The sequence below is a fragment of the Atractosteus spatula genome, chromosome 19, assembly GCF_055471065.1.
Source record: "Atractosteus spatula isolate fAtrSpa1 chromosome 19, fAtrSpa1.hap1, whole genome shotgun sequence".
NCBI lineage: Eukaryota > Metazoa > Chordata > Actinopteri > Semionotiformes > Lepisosteidae > Atractosteus > Atractosteus spatula.
This window is the reverse complement of record NC_142724.1, coordinates 336,930-355,148: the sequence shown is the minus strand read 5'-3', so window position 1 is coordinate 355,148 and position 18,219 is coordinate 336,930. Positions and strand designations below refer to the sequence as shown.

At 40.7% G+C, this 18,219-nt stretch overlaps 3 protein-coding genes across 3 annotated transcripts; all 3 read right to left on the bottom strand.

Moving 5' to 3' along the window:
• Positions 1–1,744: 1,744 nt before the first annotated feature.
• On the bottom strand, positions 1,745–2,593 carry LOC148817771 (odorant receptor 131-2-like). The gene has a single exon (XM_088937148.1). The coding sequence runs from the start codon at positions 2,570–2,572 to the stop codon at positions 1,745–1,747; it is 828 nt and encodes a 275-aa protein (XP_088793274.1). The 5' UTR covers positions 2,573–2,593.
• Positions 2,594–7,757: 5,164 nt separating this feature from the next.
• LOC148817770 (odorant receptor 131-2-like) lies at positions 7,758–8,738 on the bottom strand. The gene has a single exon (XM_088937772.1). The coding sequence runs from the start codon at positions 8,736–8,738 to the stop codon at positions 7,758–7,760; it is 981 nt and encodes a 326-aa protein (XP_088793898.1).
• A 3,976-nt stretch (positions 8,739–12,714) lies between these two features.
• On the bottom strand, positions 12,715–13,695 carry LOC148817769 (odorant receptor 131-2-like). The gene has a single exon (XM_088937102.1). The coding sequence runs from the start codon at positions 13,693–13,695 to the stop codon at positions 12,715–12,717; it is 981 nt and encodes a 326-aa protein (XP_088793228.1).
• Between the last annotated feature and the right edge of the window lie 4,524 nt (positions 13,696–18,219).

Genomic DNA, 18,219 nt, shown 5'->3' with positions numbered 1-18,219 from the left:
AGCAGGAGGCAGTTTTTACAGGACTTGATGTGGAAGTACGGAACAAGCTGCTCAGCCACACTGCTGCAGCTGGCTGAGATCCTCAGATCAATTGACTGCTGAGGAAACCAATGAGCTACAGTAGACAGGCTAAATAGGCACCTACTGTAGCTCTTAGGTTATTGTGTTCTTATATTCCTGCTACACTGTGCTGCATGTGCCTATCTTCTCCTGTCAGTTTATACTGAGGCTGGTCATGGAAGAGTATTCTTCCATTGCAGTAGGCAAAAGCAATATAATGCTGTATGTGTCTATACATCAGACGGCAGGAGTTTTAACAACACTTCCCTGTTTCAGGCCGATCAGCGTCAAGCACTGCAGTGTGTGTTGAGCCCTGTGGAGCCGCAGGCAGCAGGTCCTTACCGTCTGCAGGATGCTCTCACAGTGGGGCAGGAGGGCTGGTTTATCTGGAGTCTTTCTGTTCTGCTGCTCGTCTGAGCTGTGATGTATCCTGTGACATTTCGGTAGTCAGGGAGTCCAGGGACGAGCAGAGACATGGGATTGAAGTGCGTTCTGGGATACAGGGGATCATGAGAACTAATTATGTTAAAAGTAAATTGATCCTGCTGTGTAGACTATAGAATCATCTCTTTTGTTGTTTGTCATCCCTCAATCAGTCGTTGACAACCAGATACACTAATGTTCAGGGTCTAATTCAGAGGCTGTAAAATTACTTCTGTCTGCATTTACAGATTTGTGTAAAATGTATGCAGTTTATTTCCTTGAGTAATACAAGACTCTATAGAGTAAACTGTACTCTTGACAAAGGTGGACAGAAGAGTCCAAATTTGAAAAATCACTCTGTGTGTCAAATGAAGGATTTTATCCTTCTCTGCAGCGCTTCACAGCCTGACACATTTAAACTCAAAGAACAGAAAATATATTTTACAGACAAAAGAAAACAGGAGAAGCATGCTAATGATTGGCTTCAAAGTGTCACAAGCGGTGTGAAGAGCCCTACTCTGGTCGGGCAGCGAACGAGTCCAGTAGGACGAAGACGAAGCCGGGTTAGCAGGCATGGTCATATCCAAGAGGCAGGAAGAGAGTGTGACAAATCCAAGACGAGGGCAAGACGAAGACGTAGTATTTTTATTGTGACACAAAGGCTATTTTTAAAGAGACTCAAGATAATGAATGGGTTTGTGTACAATTCATTGTATTCTCTATAGTCACTTCCACAACCTCTTCAAAGTAATGTAACACAGGAAAAGGAGATAATGTAACTTTGTTCAGGTTGGCTGATAATGATGGACTGACTAATATGTAAATGTAATTTGAGGTATATTTATTAAATGTCATGTAAAACTGCATGGAATTTATCACTGCAAATGATAGATTAGTAAACCAACAATTTAATATTATTATCATGATTACATAATTACAGTAAAAATTCAGTAAATATAAACGTAGTTTTACTTATTAAACAACATTTAAAATAGAACAATATTTGGAGCATCAAGTCTGTTAATTCCCTGTTAATACACTTTGATTAGTCTGTCCAGTGGTTTTCATTCTGCAGCTGTGGGTCAAAGACACAAAAATTGAAGTGTTGCTGTATTTTAAAATGATTCGTAAAGATCATGACAAGGTATGTCCGTCATTATAATCGAATGGAAAAGGAAAAATATAAGCATTGAAGTTTGTTTTCAAGACGAATTTGTCCCCTGAACAATTCCACCTCATTTCAGAATCTGTGTTGTAAAACTTACAGTTTAATCATTGTCGTGACTCTCTTCTGAAAGCAAGGCATGTGGCTCTTCAGGTGCTTTCTGAAATTCTCTTCCCTCAAGCCATAGATCACAGGGCTCAGCACTCTGGGTACAATGTAAACTAAGTAATACCGGACAAAGTCCAGGTCCAAGAACATCTCTCTAGGTATTCCCACAAGGAAAAGATCTGTGAAGGGAGGAATGTAGGTCAGCATGGCCAGCAGGAGCTGGAGCCCGTGGAGCAGGATGGTGTTTCGGGCCTTTTTAGCGGAGGTCTTCTCAGAGGAGCTGGCCGACCTGGCTGCGAACATGATCCGCAGATAGGTGCACACTATGACCAGCCACACCACTGTTAAATACACTGACATGATTGCTGTCTTTATTTTAGTTTGATAGGAAGTCCTGTAAAAACTCTCACGAATACAGTACACAGAGGTGCTGAAGAAACTGAGCTGCTCCACTGCCAGGACTATAAAGAGGTCTGTGATTGAAGGGATGATCCCCACAATCCAGATAACACCGATGGCGATGTAGGTCCTCTGAAGACTGCAGACCTGGGAGTGGCGCAGGGGGTAGCAGATAGCGATGTATCTCTCCAGAGACATCAGAGCCAGGTTTAAAGGAGTGTTCAGGGTGGTGTTGGATGCGAGAATGAACATGGCATAGCAGACTGGGACAAGCATGAAGGACTTCACCACATTCCAAATGTGCATAGTCATTGATACACTCAGCTCAAACACATCGTTAATAACCAAATGAACAAACAGCACATAACGGGAATTTTCATAAAATATAGGGTGGTGAAAATATGTAAATATGAGCATCCCATTCACGAAATTGGTTCCTATATATGTAAAAACAATAAAAGAAATTTTAACAATGGTGAGAGGCAGAATAGGCAAATAGTCGTCCTTAACAGTGAGAATGTTCCCTGATGTAACTCCTGAAGAATTCATATCATTAATGTTGAAGCACCTGCAACAGAAAAAGCATGTTGAGTAATGCACATCATCAATGGAGGTGCTTAGGGTATACTTATATTTTCTCCAGTAAACAGAAATGTTACAGTCTTCTGGAATTATATACTGTCACAGAAATAGAAAAAGAAGGCAGATTACAGCTTCGCTGTCTGTAGAGTCCCAATTTCCTAACATTCTTAAATATACAGCTATACAGCTTAAATATACGTCTCAAAAGTACTAGCAAGACTTGTGTGTTTTGACAAACATATTATGTAGACATAAGGAATGTTTCTGAGAAGTATGAAAACTGCCTCACTTTTCTCTGCTTTAAACTGTATTAAACATGCTTAATGGGTGGCTAGATCATACAGTAGTTTGTATTCGTTTACACAAGAATGATTTCATTGCAGACATGTAATATGGCTGGGTGTTACAGGTGCTGAGACAGTACTAAAACTTTCCCTCAAAGTCATTAAGCAGGAAGCAATTCACTAGCATAAACTGAAGCACTCGCAGACCAGAATAAGTACATTAGATCTCTGTGGCTGTGTTTTATGGCACACCTATCATAAATTCATTATTAGCTTGCATTGGTCATATGGCTTTCAAAATAAAAAAGAGCAAAAATTAAAAAGATAGAAGCTAAAAAGATATCTAAACTAAACGACTACAGAGAGTAACTGAAAATTCAGTTACAAAGTAATGCTTAACAACAGAGCATAAATGACTATGGATTTACAATAAATATAGTTACTGTATAGTGTTGTAATTAAATACTTCTTAAGAGATTTACATTATTTACAGAAACTGCTGATTCAGCCAAATCACACAGATGGTACTCAAGTGCATTTATAGTAAGTTGTATGTTATATTAAGTATAGTAAGTAAAAATGTTATGTTGCAACTTTCCTGCAAGAAGGCAAATTGAAAAGAGATAGCAGGAGGCAGTTCTTTACACAATGGAATGTGGAAGTACAGAACAAGCTGCCCAGCCACACTGCTGGAGCCCATAGCCTGGCTGCTGTCAGGGAACAGCTGGCTGAGATCTTCAGATCAATTTACTGCTTATAAAAAACCAATGAGCTCTTAGGTTATTGTGTTCTTATATTCCTGCTACACTGTGCTGCATGTGCCTATCTTCTCCTGTCAGTTTATACTGAGGCTGGTCATGGAAGAGTATTCTTCCATTGCAGTAGGCAAAAGCAATATAATGCTGTATGTGTCTATACATCAGACGGCAGGAGTTTTAACAACACTTCCCTGTTTCAGGCCGATCAGCGTCAAGCACTGCAGTGTGTGTTGAGCCCTGTGGAGCCGCAGGCAGCAGGTCCTTACCGTCTGCAGGATGCTCTCACAGTGGGGCAGGAGGGCTGGTTTATCTGGAGTCTTTCTGTTCTGCTGCTCGTCTGAGCTGTGATGTATCCTGTGACCTTTCGGTAGTCAGGGAGTCCAGAGATGAGCAGAAACATGGGATTGAGGTGCGTTCTGGGATACAGGGCATCATGAGAACTAATTACGTTAAAAGTAAATTGATCTGGCTGTGTAGACTATAGAATCATATCTTTTGTTGTTTGTCATCCCTCAATTAATTGCACATTATTTAAAATGCGTTAATGACTTCAGCAGCTCCCTGGCTCTACCCTCTAACCCAGCCTGGATCTCACAGACTTTGAGGCTGTTGTCCCCTCAGCCAGGTGAGTCTTGCCGATAAGTGTGAAAGTATGAAACACACCTCTGCTCGGCCTGCGGTGAGGAATCACTTGAACTACTGACTGTTGGCATGCAGAAGGACTACTGCAAGCTTCTAATTTAGTTCATTAGGACAAATCAAAACTGACTTTGTTACACATGTACGATCTAGAACACCCATGGAAAACACAACCGCCGTTATTACACAAAACACAGAGCTCTGACCTCGTTGCACCTGTCTGTTGTTATTCTAGTACGTGTGGTAGTGTGATAATGGTTAATGGTGGAGAACTCCTGCTTTGCATTAACCCCCCGTGACATTAAAGTTATGCCTGAATAATTCTTTAAGCAGAGCTTACCTGCAGTAGGTCTCGATCAGCCCTGTGGAGCCACTGTCTGCAGGACGCTCTCACAGTGGGGCAGGAGGGCTGGTTTATCTTGAGTCTTTCTGTTCCGCTGCTCGTCTGAGCTGTGATGTATCCTGTGACCTTTAGAGAGAGAGAGAATTGTCCCCGGAGGTGGGCAAGTCCTTTTACAGCAGCAGTGTTGGTGTACAAATGGACAAAAGAAAAAAAAATGACAGGAACAACAATACACATACATATTTACATAGAAGGTCAAGTGTTAAGTAACGATATGGCTACAGCATGAATGAGAACTTAAATCTGTTGGTTTTGGAGTTGGGGAGTCGATATCTGCGTTCTGATGGGAGTAACTGGAAGTTAATATACAAGGGGTGTGAAGGATCATCGCAGATTGATTTTGCTTTACGCAAAGCATGTGAATGATAGATGGAGGGGAGGGCTGGAAGGTCAGTGCCAATGACCTTCTGGCATGTTGTCACAAGGGTGCCCAGTTTGTTCTTGCTTCTCATATTCAGGTTGCAGATCAGGGAAAAAGAACAAACTCAAGGAAGGACTGGTAGAACAAAATCAACAATGAATTATCAACCACTTAAGCTTCCTTAGTATTGGCTTCGAAAATAAGCTTGGAGTCCAGAACAGGTTGTCAGGGAGTCCAGGGACGAGCAGAAACAGGGGAGTGAAGTGCATTCTGTGATACAGGGGATCATGAGTACTAATTATCTTACAAGTTAATTAATGTGGGTTTGATATCATGATAAGTGATTGACATTTGTTCTGTTCTTATTTATCTCCAGTGATTAAGGCACCTGTGAATTTTGCCGTTGCCTGAGTGACAACAATTACACCCTGATAGGAATACTGCCAGCACTTCCTCTCTGCATGAGCGAGCGTGCTGGGGCCTGTGGAGACCCCAACCCTGGGGCTCAGCGCAGGCCTCCGAGCCCAGACGCCACCGACCGCTCTGGCAAGTCATTTCAACCTACAGCTGCAGACGAGACGTGTCATGGACAGAGCGCTCCCTACTGTGATCAAAATACACATATTTCACTGCAACAGTACAGGCTGAAAGACTGGTATCAGAGTTCAGTTTGTCTTTTATTTTTTCAGATGATGTTCTGCTGTTCTGCTCATCCTGCATGGTAGATATTGTAGAGCACTGCTCCCTCCCAGAGTTATGGACTGAGCTGCTGCCCCATGACCTTGAACCACACCTCCCCCACTACGCCCTGTATAAGGGGGTCCCCCTTAGCGCTCGCCCACTTCGCACTGCACGGCGAGCTCTGGGAAACTGTACCCCCCCTCTGTCTCTACCTGCTGTCTCTCCTCTTATCTCTCCCTGCTGTCCCTTCCTCTGTAAAGGAAACCCCCTGCATGGGAATCTGCAAACCTGCCTCCCACCTGCTCTCTGTCGCCACCCTCTCTGCAGAATCGGGCTTGCGCCGATTCCACACAGCATGGTGTTATTTGAGCAAGTGGGCTGCGTGCCCAGTGTGGTGGGGTGGAGACAGAGTGCAGTAGCAGGTTATGTTGTTTCTGGAAAACTTGCTGTAAATGACAGGCATGCAGGAATATTCATGTTAACATGGTACACAAACAACCAGATACATGGAAGTAGTTCAAGTAGGAGCTGCGTCAGCATGCGCAGGCTGTAAAGAAACAAGTAAAGGTTTATTCCCTGCTAAAAAGAGAAGAAAAGAAACACAACGTTTTGGACCCGAAGGAGGCTCCACAGCCGAAACTCTGTCTTTCTTTTCTTCTCTTTTCAGCACGGAATAAACCTTTACTTGTTCCTTTGCAGATAAATGAACATACAGTATTCTTATTTTTAGAGCACAATTGATTAAAGTATTCTCGGGTTTAATGTTTTAAAAATAACACTTTTATTTAATCATTTTATACTTAGCTTTTGAAACAATAATTGATTTTGGATTTTGTTATATAGTATTAAATTTATTTCCTAGGAAATATTCAAAATACTTATTTTTAAATGGGTTAAATTGAGAAATATTTATACTTTATATATAATATATATATTATATATATAATACTTTTATGAGTCATGAATGAATATCAAAGATGTAACACATTTTTAGTAGTACAAATTACTAGTTACTAGTTTTATACTCTACTTGAATCGTGTATGTTTTATGTACAATATTTGTGTACCCCTGTGCATGAAAAATTGTTTTTCATATGATATTTTATATCACTTAGGCTAAAGCTTCTTTCTAAAACATGTAACTAACAGATACAACAACCAGTGTGAGAAACACAATACTCAGCATTCCAGGCCTCTTATTTGTCTCCTTTCTTTTGTTTCTTTATCACACAATGTTTCTGCAACATTTTACTGCAAATAAGCACAATTTTCAATCAGTTTTAGGTAATGAAAATGTGATAATGAACTTTAAATTCTGAAATCTAGAAATAATGATATATTTTTAAGATAGCATGTTAATATTACCAGGATATCTTGAGATGATCACTTATGATTCAGTCTATTGATGTAATTGTGCAACAATATGTTTTCTTAAACCTCATACGGAGAGAATGAGAGAACACTGTCAAAAATAAAAACGCTTATTTTAATAGAACCCTTATAGAACATATTTAAATAACTAAATTGTATATCTGTGATATTTTATTTTCAAAAAAGAAGGCTGCGCATGCATACTTAATGAGGTATTGATCAGAAAGATCAGGTACATACTTTTGACTCCATTATCATTTATTCCTGACTGTCAACATTTCAGCAAAAAAAGCCATATCAGAAAATGAATATATTATTTTCAATGTTTTAAAGAACATATTGGGATTGTAAATTATAGGAAATTATAGGAATAAACCAAGCAGTGGAAACATGTGTTAATTATATTGATTTATATTCTGAGAAGCTTTAAAAGCAACTAATGCTACTAATTTCAATACTCATTTATTTTACATTCTGTACCTACAATCAGTGATCCTTGAATACCTAGACACCCATTAAGCGTTTATTTTCCCGAGCTGTGATTACCTGACGCTTTACTGGGTGCTACTGGGTTTTGAAAGCAAGGTAAGTAGCCTTTCAGGTGCTTCCTGAAGTTCTCATCTCTCAGCCCATAGATAACAGGGCTTAATGTTCTGGGAATGATGTAAACTAAGAAATATCGGACATAGTGGAGATCCAGCAGCATTCCTGAAGGAAAACTCCAGAAGAAATTTTCAGTGAAGGGAGCGATGAAGGTCAGCATGGCCAGCAGGAGCTGGAGCCCGTGGAGCAGGATGGTGTTTCGGGCCTTTTTAGCGGAGGTCTTCTCAGAGGAGCTGGCCGACCTGGCTGCGAACATGATCCGCAGATAGGTGCACACTATGACCAGCCACACCACTGAAAAATACAAGGTCTTTATAAAGACTCTTTTATCATATTGATAGGAAACCCTAAAAAAATTCTCACGGAGGCAGTAAATAGATGTGCTGAAGAAACTGGTCTGCTCTACTGCCAGGACTATAAAGAGGTCTGTGATCGGGGGAATGAAACCGATGAACCAGATAACTCCGATGGCGATGTAGGTCCTCTGCAGACTGCAGATCTGGGAGTGGCGCAGGGGGTAGCAGATAGCGATGTATCGCTCCAGACACATCACAGCCAGGTTTAAAGGAGTGTTCAGAGTGGTGTTGACAGCAAGAATCAGGTAGAAATAGCAGACAGGCACAAAGATGAAGGGCTTCACCTCACTCCAAATGTGCAAAGTCAATGCTACACTCAGCTCAAACACATCATTAATTACCAAATGAACAAAGAGCACATAACGGGAATTCTCATAAAATATAGGGTGCTTAAAATATGTAAATATCAGCATCCCATTCATGATGTTTGTGACTATATACAAAGCAATAGTGACAGTAGCTTTAGCAATGGCACTTGGCTGCATAGGAATGTAATTCTTAAAAAAGGCGACATCATTGCCTGAGATGTCTTCAGAAGTATTCATTTAGTCAGGTCTGCTGGATCTGCTCAAAAACATAAACATTAATGTTAAATTGAAACATACAGTTTGTAAAACTTTTACTGGATTCCTGTAAAAATATATTTTGTTTTGCAGCAGCTGGTAGAACACTGAAAAGCCAGCGCAGAACACATCACTAGAAAACAGAGAGGCTTGCAAATGCAGTACATGTTTAGTAGGTGGGCAGCATTGCAGTTCTTGTGCCTTCAGGCCTTTCCTGCTAGCAGGTACAATTCTGTACCTTCTGTAGGAGAAAAGAACCTGGCTGTTCCGTGCACAAGATAGTAGTGAGGAGTTTTCCCCAGATTTGGTGTGAGTATTCTCACTGAAAATGCAGTTAAAAATATTCTTATTAGAATATACAATGAGACACAAAAAATGAAATTTCTTATATTCTTTTAATTTTTGGATTCATTGCTCTCCTTTACATATCATAGCAGCGTGAGACTCCAGGCCCAGCTATAGCCTCCTCACACATTCCTTTCCTTTTCACTGTCATAGGCATTACATTACTCCTAAGGCAATTATTCACTAAATATTATTAAAGTGAATGGCAAAGCAAAAGAAATGATTTTTTTCTCATTCTGATTGTATTTCTAATAATAGTACCTCTAATACCAAATTATATAAAACAGTTTTATTAGGGTGGTTTAGGGTTGAAGGACCTTATTCATCTTCCCACAGTATCCAGCATTGCTACATACAGTACCTTATATAGAGAAAGGGATTTGTAATGGAGCCCAGGACACCTGTGTTAAACAAAGATACAATTACTGAACACACATGAAAAACACACACTGTGTACAATTAATGTGCTGAAATTAACAGACAAAGTTGCTATACCAAATGCATTGTGCAGTAAACTTTAAAACAAGAAATTTCAATGATTTTTTATGACAAACTACAGAGGACAGGGAGCAGACCCACTGTATATTATCAGAACAGGTGAGACATACTGATAAATTGCACAAATTGTACTATTACACTACACTAGAAACGTGTACTTGCTGTTTTCTGTGAGGTATTGTTGCTCATGCATTATAGTTCAGCTCCCTGTCTTAAGCCCATTTCCCAGCCATTGCCAGACTCACACTCACTCCTGGTCCTTACCTTCCGCAGGCTGATCTGACGGAGGGGCAGGGGAGCCGGATTATATCAAGGGTTTCTCTGCTGCTGCTCCCCTGCGCTGTGATGTCATCTATGACCAGAAGGTCACAAGGAAGCTCTGGGATGAGCAAAAGGTTAATGAGGCCGGAGTGGATCATGAGACAGATAATTGATCAGGCTGGAATGGCAATCTGAGTATTCGACACCCTTAAGACTTTCAAACAGATTTTGGTACCAGTGAATGTGGTTGTCGCTAATAATTAGTTGCACAATCAGACGGGCACACAGAGACCAGGCACTATGACATTTTCTACATGTCTGTGAAGACAAGCTGGTGCAGTGCAGCCTGAGAAATAGGAAGACAAGAGGTGTCGCTGAGCTCTTCATAATGAGTTAGAGCAGAGATGCACAGAGGAACTGTTATTGACAGTTTTGTGTCTGTGCTACACGGGCCTCTCTCTTTAACAATAAAAAATGTCAATTGTTCAATCCTGCAACTTTTCAGTCTTTTTAGGATTTAAATCCTGTGCTCTGTGGCAAAAAGGCAGAGATGGTAGTGGACATGTTTGGCACGTGTCAACCGTTTATTCACAGAGCTTCCATAAAAATGGTAATAAGGCCATAACACTGTATCCAAAATACTACACAACAACTTTTTAACTACAAACTTAACACTGTGTGCAGAATGACCACAAAATGACCCGACCACAAAAACAGTACCACAGTTCTTACCAACCATATTAATTGTGACAGAATGTGATTTGTTTTTAAACTTAGCTGGAAATAATAACATATAAACAGACAAGACAAAGACGATCTCTAGTTTGCTCTAGTTGCTATAAGCAAACGAGTGCACTGCCCCTTGCGTTCCAAAAAACCCTTGTATTCTGGAAGCCAGGCTGTACTCCTTAAAACCCAAGATGCCCGTAGCATCTCATGTGTCTTATTTGTTTCGGGGCTACATGCGGCTTTTTGAAAAACGTAGATATATGTATTTGTTTTGCTATGTTGGCTAATAAACCAATAACCTAGCGCTAGGTAGCTCTGAGAGTGTATGATGACAACATATAAAGATTTATAAAGGTTTTATGTGTACAAATTATTATAAATTATATATTCTACTCGAATAGTGTACATTTTATTTCAAAATTTGTGCATCCTCTGTGCATGAACAAAATAAGGTTTTTCATACAATATTTTATATCACTTAATTTAGCCATTTAAGGCTAAAGCTTATTATTTATTATTCCTTTATTTGTGTCATTTCATTTCTTTTTATGTCACATGAAGTAGCAGAAAAATTTTCTAGCAAATAAAAGTATTTCTAGATAATAATACATGATGATGAATTTGGAAATTCTTAATTAAATAAACTTTCTATATAAAGTATATATATTTAATATAGCATATTAGAAATTACCAGGATGGAGATGATCACTAATGATTCAATCACGTATTGATGTAATTGTGTATAAATGTTTTTGGAATCCAAAATCGTAAACCTCATACCAAAAGAGTGTGATACCAGTTTATTAAAGTCTGTCAAAAATAAAAGAGCCGTTCTCTAACATATTCAAATAACTCAATTTTATATCTGTGACATTTTATTTTCAAATGGCTACATACTGTACCCATAATTATGAGGTAATGTCTGCTGGAATTAAATCTGATCAGAAAGCACTACATTTATTCCAATCTGTCCACTTTTCGGCACAATAAAGTCAGATAAGTACATACATACTGGAATTTATTTTTTACAAAACATATTGGAATTCAAAATTACAATAATTCCCTTTTCATTTTTACTGTAAATAAACCAAGTGTTGGAAATCAATGTTTATTAATTATATTAATTCATATTCTGGATTGACTTGAACTTGAACGTAAAGAAAACGAAAGAGCTAATAGTGGACTTTCGGAGACACAGGCCACACACTCACAGCCCACTCAGTATTGATGGAACGGAAGTGGAAACAGTCACCAGCTTTAGGTTTTTGGGAATTCACATCTCTAAAGATCTAACCTGGACTGTGAACACTGACTCAAACATGAAGAAGGCTCAGCAGCGCCTTTATTTCTTGAGGTGCCTCAAGCGATGGGGGATGCCAATACATGTGTTGGTGAACTTCTACCGCTGCACCTTTGAGAGCATCCTCACCAACGGGATCACCGTGTGGCATGGCAACACCTCTTCGCGAGAAAGAAAGGCACTGCAGAGAATGGTCAATATGGCCCAGAAGATCATCGGCTGCGGTCTAACCGAGATTAAACAGCTCTATGAGGACCGCTGCCGTGGTAGAGTTCTGGCCATCACAGAGGACAGTCACCACCCTGGGCATGAGCTCTTCACCCCACTGCCCTCAGGTTAGAGATATAAGAGCATACGGACACTTACCACTAGATTCTTCAATAGCTTCTATCCACAAGCAGTGAGACTGTCGAACACATTTAGCCATCCCCCTCGGACCACACCTACACCATCACCATCTACCTCTTTATGATTTCTTATCTATTGCACATCTCCAGTCATTGTTTACACGTCTGTATTGTTTACATTCAAACTGTCTACATGTTTACTTGCACATTGTCTATTGTTTGTTTGTACATTGTCTTGATGCACTGTTTGCACTTTGTCTTGTTTTTTACACTTGTTTTACAATCGAGAGACTTTCTGTAAGTAAGAATTCCATTGTACCAGTACCGGTTACATATGGCAATAAAGTTCAAGTTCAAGTTCAAATTCATTCTGAGAAATTTTAAAAAATCAACTAATGTTACTAATTTCAGTTCTCATTTGTTTTGGATTATCTACCTACAACCAGCAACTCGAAGACCCAAAGCCTCAAAAAAATGTTCATTTTCCCGAGCTGTGATTACGTGACTCTTTACTGGGTGCTACTGGGTTTTGAAAGCAAGGTAAATGGCCTTTCAGGTACTTCCTGAAGTTCTCATCTCTCAGCCCATAGATAACAGGGCTTAATGTTCTGGGAATGATGTAAACTAAGAAATATCGAGTATAGTGAAGATCCAGGAGCATTTCTGGAGGCAGACTTAAGAAGAAATTATCAGTGAAGGGAGCGATGAAGGTCAGCATGGCCAGCAGGACCTGGAGACCGTGGAGCAGGATGGTGTTTCGGGCCTTTTTAGCGGAGGTCTTCTCAGAGGAGCTGGCCGACCTGGCTGCGAACATGATCCGCAGATAGGTGCACACTATGACCAGCCACACCACTGAAAAATACAAGATCTTTAGATACAGTCTTTTGTCAAATTGATAGGAAACCCTAAATAAAGTCTCACGGAGGCAGTAAATAGATGTGCTGAAGAAACTGGTCTGCTCTACTGCCAGGACTATAAAGAGGTCTGTGATTGAAGGGATGATGCCCACAAACCAAATAACTCCAATGGCGATGTAGGTCCTCTGCAGACTGCAGATCTGGGAGTGGCGCAGGGGGTAGCAGATAGCGATGTATCGCTCCAGACACATCACAGCCAGGTTTAAAGGAGTGTTCAGAGTGGTGTTGCATGCGAAAATGACCAAGGCATAGCAAACAGGAACAAGCATGAAGGTCTTCACCTCATTCCAAATGTGCAAAGTCAATGCTACGCTCAGCTCAAACACATCGTTAATAACCAAATGAACAAAGAGCACATAACGGGAATTCTCATAAAATATAGAATGCCTAAAATATGTAAATATCAGCATTCCATTCATGATGTTTGTGACTATATACATTGCAATAGTGACAGTAGCTTTAGCAATGGCACTTGGCTGCATAGGAATGTAATTTTTAAAATAAGCTACATCAATGCCCCCAACGTCTCCAGAAGTATTCATTTTGTCAGCTTTGCTGGATCTGTACAAAAATAAAAAGAATTAGTGTAATATTGAATGATTCATGTCATAAAAGCTTTATTGAGTTGCAATGTACAAAAAATGTCTTTTTACTTTTGCCTTGGAGTTCCTGACACAACACTGAAAGGCCAGAGGAGCAACAAGATTATTCACCAAATACTATTCATGTGTAACTACAATTACTGCACAGACATAAAACCACACACAGCACACAATTCATGTGGTGTGAACTTAGAAAGCAGAGTTGTGAAACTTTGCTTTTCATGTCTCCTGTCTGAAGGAAGACTACTTTAGTGTGTGAAAAGACTACGATTTTCCCTGACAAGCTACAGAGGACAGGAGACAGTGTCATTGTATATAATCAGAACATTTGAGAAATTGCACAAATCATGCTCTTACAGCGCTGCTGCCTGTCTTAAGCCCATTTCCCAGCCATTGCCAGACTCACACTCACTCCTGGTCCTTACCTTCCGCAGGCTGCTCTGACAGACGGGCAGGGGAGCCGGATTATATCAAGGGTTTCTCTGCTGCTGCTCCCTTGCGCTGTGATGTCATCTATGACCAGAAGGTCACAGGGGAGCTCTGGGATGAGCAAAAGGTTAATGAGGCCAGAGCGGATCATGAGACAGATAATTGATCAGGCTGGAATGGCAATCTGAGTATTCGGCGCCCTTAAGACTTTCAAACAGATTTTGGTACCAGTGAATGTGGTTGTCGCTAATAATTAGTTGCACAATCAGATGGGCACACAGAGACCAGGCACTATGACATTTTCTACACGTCTGTGGAGACAAGCTGGTGAACTGTCATTGACAGTTTTGTTGTTACACACGCCTCTCTGCTTAACCTAAATAAATGTCTAATGGTTGATTTTCCTTTCTTATGTCCAAAAATACTTTTCAGGACTGGAATCCTGTTATTCAGATTTCCAAAGCTGCACGTTAGGAGAGTGATGGTACTGTTTAAAGAGGAGAGAGCTGACCTGACAGGAACAGCTGCTCAGGATCAGCGCTCCTCTCCACACCACCAGTTGGAGAAACACAACAACACTGAAATCACTATTAATTCTGATAAATCAAATGCTTCTTTCGTAAAATCATCCTTGACAAATACTCCAGCTGGATTTAAATGTTCACTTTTTAAAGATATTTATTTATGAATGATTAATAAAATCAAAGCTAATCTTGAGGAATTGAACTCTTCACCACTGTCCACTTCACCATCTTTCCTATGAATGTCCTTCTAAAACTGATTTATCTTTATCAGCAGCTTCCTTTCTATTGTTCTTCATCTTCTGAATTTTAGATAGATTGATTTCTAAGTTCCAAGTGGTGTAAAGAAACAAATAATTAAAAATTCAATCTTGCTGAAACCAGGAGAATTGGAGTGTGGTTCCCCCTAACTTCCACTTATATTACTAGTCTATTCAATTTTATAAACTGCTGACTTTGGATACCCAGGATACACAGGAATCCTGGTGGATGAAAACGGAGGCTTTATTTATTACCATTCGCACTTGTTTACTATTAATTATATAAATAATTTTAGGGCTATAGGAGATTTGGCCATTTCTGTTGTCGTTCTTAATAACTGTCACACCCTCCATATCTGCTCGGTCCTGTTCCTAGTTTCTCTGTGCTTTCCTTGTTCTTCCGGTGTGTCTTGTTGTCTGGGGCTTTATATTTCCGGGTCTCCCTCTCCTCCTCGCTCAGCATTGGGATCGGTGATCCTGGCCACCCTGGCTTCTGTTCCTTGTCTCCCTTTCCTTCTTTCCTTTTTCCTGGTTTCTGGTTTTCCCGCCTTTCTGGCTTTTGGTTCCCTGGCCTACCCGTCTTCTGGTTCCTGGTCTCCCTGGTTTTGTTCTTGTTGCTTGTCCCCCTGTTCCGGCAGGGTTTATTTTTGACTGTGATTTTTTATTTTATGTGTTTTGTCGTCCGGGGCTCCCACACCCACTGTCTCCCTGTCCCAGGCTCCCACGTCCACTGTCTCCCTGTCCCAGGCTCCCACGCCCACTGTCTCCCCGTCCCAGGCTCCCACGTCCACTGTCTCCCTGTCCCAGGCTCCCACGTCCACTGTCTCCCTGTCCCAGGCTCCCACGTCCACTGTCTCCCTGTCCCAGGCTCCCATGCCCACTGTCTCCCCGTCCCGGGCTCCCACCCCCGCTGGTCTCTTTGGTCTGGGCTTCCATGCCCCCTGATCTCCCTATTTTTTGTGAGTCATTTTTATGTTGTTTGTTCTCCTGTTCCGTCAGGGCTTATTTTTTGTTGTGCATGCTTTTTTACGTGTTTTGTCTGTTTTTTTGTCTCGCTCCCCCAGAGCCCTACCCAGCCCCCCCTTCCTCTACTCAGTAAAGGTTTTTACCCCGGAGGAGGGGGTAGCTCTCAGCTGTGGACTCCCAGAGGTTTCCTTTCAGTTAAATGAGGTTTTTCCTCCCCCTAGTGCTGTGCAGCTCATTTATTTTTTGGATGTCAGAAGCCGCCCTTGAAGGGGGGGGGGGTGGGAGGGGTTCTGTCACGCCCTCCACATCTAGAGGGCGCTCCTGCTCTGCCCTGTTCCTAGTTTCCCTGTGCTTTACTTGTTCTTCCGATGTGTCTTGTTGTCTGGGGCTTTATATTTCCGGGTCTCCCTCTCCTCCTCGCTCGGCATTGGGATCGGTTGTCGAGGGGCTCGCCTCACCAGGTCGCCCCATGTCTTCTACCTGAGGGCTTGTGTCTCATCCCCGACTCCACCCGATACCATCAGCCCTGACTGAACCCTCTCGTTTGCTCCGTTCCTGCCGCTACACATAGGGTCCTCCCGTCTCGCTTATCTCTCTCCCCGGCTAGCCCCCAGCTTCCGTGACAGAATGACGAGTCTGTACTGGATCCCGTGAGCGGTCTCCTGGCCACCCTGACTTCTGGTCCTTGTCTCCCTTTCCTTCTTTCCTGGCTTTTGTTTTTCTGGCTGCCCTGGCTTCTGGTTTTCCCTCGCTTTTATTTTTTGTGACAACAAAAGAAATATTTGGTCAAATTTGGCTCCTCTTTTGTCATTTAAAAGGAGCACTTCAATAAGAATGTGTTTATAATTGCAGTTTTCTCTACAGACGGGTAGGAAAGGAGGGAGAGAGAGGGTAAGAATAAAAGAAGAAGGGAGGAAAGGAAGAGAGAAAGGGAACGGGGAAAGAGAGTGAAAGGAGGTAAATGACAAATGACAAGCATAACACGAATGAAGGTATTGGACTGGAAGAGCTGAACGTCCTCCTGCCAGGCTCCGGGTCCAGTAGAGGCTGGAGTTTATCTGGTTCTGTTGTGTGTGGAGACGTGGTGAATACAGTATGGTTGCAGTGTAGGGTTTTTGGGGAGCCCCTGTTCTGTATTTTTCCAATGTTTTAAATTCAGTTAATATCAGTTGGTTTTGTTGATTAAGGGTGAGAGGTGACAGGAGGATTGAGTGATGTAGCGATATGCTAATGTACTGAAAAATATATATTTTCCAATAAATTAAAATATTTTAAATAAATAAAAAAACAAATATTTTCCAATATTACATTAATATTCAGTATAAATAAAGTATATTATTTGTATCTATTATATAATATATTGTATAATAAAATTAAATAGAAAAAAATAAATGTAATGATAGATGTTACTAAGGATTACTTCTTATATTTACAGTTTTTTTATTTAAAGGCTTTACAGACATGTGATACTATTTACAATTAACCATTTTTTAAAATGAATTACTACATTGAATTTTGGTTCATTTCTGTCATGTCCTACTTTCTTTTTTATTTTGATGTTTTAATTAATACAAATGGAAGGAAAAACAGAGAATGATGAGTTATGGATTAACAGCCAGAACAGGGCAGGTCGCTAAGCAAGCAAGAGGAACAGGAGGTGACAGAAGATACACAGAACGTTAAAGAACTGCAAACAGCACATCTGCACTGACCACTGACTGGCTTTCTGTCACAGTCTGTTTAAGACACTGGTGTGAAATTCACAAATCCCAGAACCTGGTAACTGCTTAGTACATCCTCGCTTGCTGAAGGAAAAAAAAAAGTAATTGCTTTTGTAAAGTATGTGGTTGTAGGTACAGGAATCTGTGCCTCTGAAAAATGTGAAGAAAAATGTGTTTTCTTCAATAGCTGCAATACTAGTTAAATGTAGGAGGGTTTCCAGTTTCCATTGTTGATTGAAAACCTCCTGAAGGGCAAAAGAGGTTTGTTTGTATCCCATTCTGAGAGCACATGCTAAAACAGACCACTTTTACTTCCTACGGACATAAAACATTTCCATCGCATCAACAGTTTTGAGAAGAAACACATTCAGAGCAACAATTAATGAAGGGAAGGATACAGCAGGAGGTTTTTTGAATAATAAAATATGTACATTTTTATTTTTTCACAGTGGTAAGAATGTTATAGACTAAATTAATAGTACTTGAGAGCAATGCTGTCTACCAATGTTTTTTAAGTGTTTATTGACTGGAAGCTGAACTATTTCATTCAAATGTGTCTGTGAGGAG

Excerpts from the sequence above, each read along its gene's own strand:
- LOC148817769 (XM_088937102.1), bottom strand. The coding sequence starts at position 13,695 with ATGAATACTTCTGGAGACGTTGGGGGCATTGATGTAGCTTATTTTAAA.
- LOC148817771 (XM_088937148.1), bottom strand. The coding sequence starts at position 2,572 with ATGCTCATATTTACATATTTTCACCACCCTATATTTTATGAAAATTCC.
- LOC148817770 (XM_088937772.1), bottom strand. The coding sequence starts at position 8,738 with ATGAATACTTCTGAAGACATCTCAGGCAATGATGTCGCCTTTTTTAAG.